The 4,021-nt window shown below is 39.8% G+C and overlaps 1 protein-coding gene across 1 annotated transcript in view; it reads right to left on the bottom strand.

Annotated features, from left to right (window-relative positions):
* Positions 1-4,021, bottom strand: part of POLG2 (polymerase (DNA directed), gamma 2, accessory subunit) — a 19,911-nt gene that overhangs the window by 7,312 nt on the left and 8,578 nt on the right. The window contains exons 5-7 of the mRNA XM_012659546.1: positions 3,905-4,015; positions 2,031-2,111; positions 351-451 (exon numbers count right to left, since the gene is read on the bottom strand). Coding sequence (XP_012515000.1) covers positions 351-451; positions 2,031-2,111; positions 3,905-4,015 — 293 coding nt within the window. The remainder of the gene's footprint in view (positions 1-350; positions 452-2,030; positions 2,112-3,904; positions 4,016-4,021) is intronic.

Raw genomic sequence — 4,021 nt, 5'->3', positions numbered from 1 at the left:
CTTAATGCCAGCAGAAGTGCAGTCCATTCATATTCCTTCAGTCCTCATTCAACAAATCATGCTATATATATATAACTTCATCCCCGATAAGCAGATAAACTGAGGCATACGTATTTCATGACATTAAGTCTTGGAATTGCACATATTATGTGCTCAAATATACCTGCTGAATACTGTTCCCTGCTGTAGCAATTAACTAAGGGCACACAGTTCTATAAAAGGGAAAGTGAGGAATAATTTAAAATTGCATTTTATATATATTTAGAAGAGATTTCTATTATCATAAAGAAACATACAATCAAAAACTCTGAATAAATACATTCTTTAATGACAAGGAAGGTAATTCTTACCTTGAATAAAGCTGTTCCAATGAGGATGGTACAGTTTCCAAATAACCAGGCCACACAGAAATCCCATTTTCTAGTAATTCATTAAATACCCCTTGACAAACCTGGAGAAAAATATAAAAACTTCAAATATGAAAGCCATAAAAGTAGCTAGATTATTCAATTTTTGTGAAGCCACAAATTACCATCTTCAGTCTCTAAAATGGGTAATGGACCAATTAAAATGGGTATACATTCCTTTAATTATGTGATTTTAATGTTTATAATTTATATGTTATATACTTACTAAGTTATATGCTTCCTCTGAAAATGAAGAAATTAAGTACTGCAAAGCTGAATACTAAATGCGAATGTTCTGGGAGACATTATTATATGAAACAGAATTTTTATTATCATCATCATTCAAAACCAAACCAAACCAACCCCAAAGGGCTAGGTTAACTCAAAACTCATCTGAGAGGCGAGACCTGAGCACTGAGGTTACACTACTATGTCAGGCAGAGACTGAAGAGCCAGGCAAGAAAAAGGTACGTGGAAAACCAGGAGAGTGGTTTTCCAGCTATGGAAAATGTTTCCAGAAGAGAATGACTAGTTTCAGTAGAATGCCAGAAACAAAAGCCTGACTGGAAATATAGAAGTACTAATGAATAAATGACATAGTAAACTTTATTGTTTTCTTCAAAGCAATAGTGAAGCAAAAAACAAACAAACAAAAAAACACCAAAATTTAAAACCCCCCTTAACAGGAACTATGACTCTAGAGCAGGATTGTTTAGCAGCACCCCTGGCCTCCACCAGATGCCTGTAGCACTCTCCACCCTCTTGTGACAAACAAAAATGTCCTCAGACATTACCAGATGTCCCTGGTAAGAGAGGAGGGTAGTGGGGCATGAGGAACTTGCTTGCTACGAGGGTGCTGGGGAGAGTGCCACACCCTGGGGAGAAATGCAGAAATAAGCCATTATCTTTTCTATCTGCTCCTGGATAGGTCTGAGTCACCCAGACAGAAATGATGACTGCCGAAGGAATCTATGGAAAGAAATAAAAACCTCCTCCTAGGCTTTTCTCAAGAGTATTTAATAATTAGAACGGATTAGAAAAATCAAAAGAAAATTATAGACCTAGGACATTTGCTTATACCAAAGTGTTAAGTTAAAAGGGAAAGGAGAAAGAAATAATTCACTTGACATCTGTACAAATACTGTAATTACTAAAACTATGTAAACTCAGTAAAAAATGAGTGGGCATAACTTTAACAGCAGAACCCATCAAATTGAAGTCAGCATCTTTAATACACTATACTTCTAATTATCTATAATTAACCACGGTATTTATCCACAGTTCATTATTTAGAACATTTTTAAAAGCAAGTGAATCAAAATCAAATTTGAAATAGCAAGCTCCCAAGGTAACTTGGAGTAATGGTTATGCAGGTCGAGCATCCCTAACCTGAAAATCCAAAATCCAAAATGCTCTACAATCTGAAACTTTTTGAGCTCAAAGGAAATGCTCATTGGAACATTTCAGATTTGGGGTTTTCAAATTAGGGGTGCTCAATCAGTATGTATTCTTCAAATATTCCAAAGTCCAAAAAATCCAAAATCCGAAACACTTTGGGTTCCAAGCATTTCAGATAATGAATACTCTGTAATTAAAATCACACATTTAAACTCTTTAACCCACCTGTCTCAGTTCCCCTGTTGGGCCTCTTCCCACATCCAAAGCAACCTTAACAGGGGCTAGACAAGGGTGGAGTTTAAGTACCTAAGACAATTAAAGTGGGGAGGGGGAGGACAGGAAAAGGGGGAAAAAGCACATTTTGTTTAAATACAACACAAGTATAACACACACAGAGTTTCTTAAGCAGTTAAATTTCCTGTGTGAAAATGGAAGTTAGCTGAGGTCATAAAACACTATGTAAGGATGTAATCAGCTGCCCATGGATTTGTCCACTTAGATGTTCTGCTGAAATAAATTAACTCAAGACTCTCCCATTTTCTGACAACTCTGTTTTCCCTCAGTTGAAATGTCTCTCCTGGCATTACTTCCAACTCTGCCCAGCCCGGGACACGTGGCCTGTCACCTGGACTTTCTCTCTCTTGCCAAAACCTACACTCTTCCCATTTATCCATCCACCCAGCAAACATGTCAATGGGTGTGCAATGCCAGGAAAAGTTCTAGGCGCTGAGGCAAAAGTCTCTGTCCCACATGGAGGTACAAACAGATAATAAACAAAGTAAGTAAGGAAATAATATATGTGAAGGTGGTAAGTGCTAAAAAAAGGGGAGAAGATGGGAAGTGCTTGCCGGGGGCAGGTTGGTAGAGGGCTTTCATCAATGTTAACTAAGGTGGTCAGAGGTCCTCTCCCTGAGGTGACACTTGAGCAAAGGCTTGAAAGGAGGTGGGGGAATAAGACATGTAGATGATGGAGAAAGAGCATTTTGCACAAAGGGGAGAACAAATGACAAGGCTCTGAGCTGGAAGCATCCCTGGCATGTTCCAGAAACGGCAAGGAGGTCACTGCTGTTGGGCAGACTGAGTGGAGAGTAGTAGCAGGTCAAAAAGGAAAGGGCTTTGGTCTTTCCTCTAAGTGAGATGAAGAACTTCCTGGAGTGTTCTGGGCAGAAGAACAACATAACAAGTGCCTTTTAACAGGGCCACTCCGGGGGGCAGGCAGAGATGATGGTGGCTGAGTTCGGGTGCCAGCATTGGAGGCTGGAGCGGGTAGGAAGTGGTCAGATCCAGAATATATTTTGAAGTTAAAGTCAAACAGGATTTGCTGATGGTTTGCATGTGGGTATAAGAAAAAGAAGGGGGCCAGACACTGTGGCTTATTCCTGTAATCCCAGCACTTCTGGAGGCTGAGGCAGGAAAATCACTTGAGTCAGGAGTCGAAGATCAGCCTGAACAACATTAGCAAAATTAAAAAATTAACTGGGCGTGGTGGCACACTCCCGTAGTCCCAGCTACTCAGGAGCTTGAGGTAGGAGGATCGCCTGCCTGAGCAGAGTGGTGTCACAAACTCATAGTTCCCATTCTCAGTTGAGCACTCACAACTCAACATTACTTGTTAAAACTTTTGATTTGGGGCAGCTTCCTTTTATGTTCAAGGGGAACATGAGTATTCCACACTCTTGCCACTTAAACCCCTACTCCTCCACATTTTAAACTAGTACACTTGCCTTCCCTGAGAAAACACAGGGTGCGAGTAAAACATCTGTCAACGGCTAACCAGCCCTAGGAGCCCGTTTATAGCTACATCAGCCATTTTTCTCCCTATTTCAAATAACACTGTTTTCGGACAACTCCCTCCACTTGTGCTCTTAAACTCCCAAGCTCAAGAGATCCTCCTGCCTCGGCCTCCCAGAGTACTAGGAGAACCTTATTATTATTCCTGTTGCTGGATTCTAAAAAAATGAAAAATACTTAAACTACATGCACTAAAAGAAATTTATTATTCAGAGTTTATGTTAGAAACCAAGCATGCTAACAAAAAAAAAGGGAAAAAAATGTCATATTTTTTGTTCCCCAAATCCATCTCTGAAATATCAAATTACCTTTCTATGAAGATTTTTCTTTCTTGTAAAGGAATTCTCTGTCAGCTGGAAAGAATCGTAGAGGTAGGCCAGCACGCCTTGGTCTAGATCCCCATTTATAGACAGAACACAAGGAAC

This window comes from Propithecus coquereli, unplaced genomic scaffold, assembly GCF_000956105.1.
Source record: "Propithecus coquereli isolate 6110/MARCELLA unplaced genomic scaffold, Pcoq_1.0 Scaffold119, whole genome shotgun sequence".
Lineage (NCBI taxonomy): Eukaryota > Metazoa > Chordata > Mammalia > Primates > Indriidae > Propithecus > Propithecus coquereli.
This window is presented reverse-complemented; position numbering and strand designations above follow the sequence as displayed.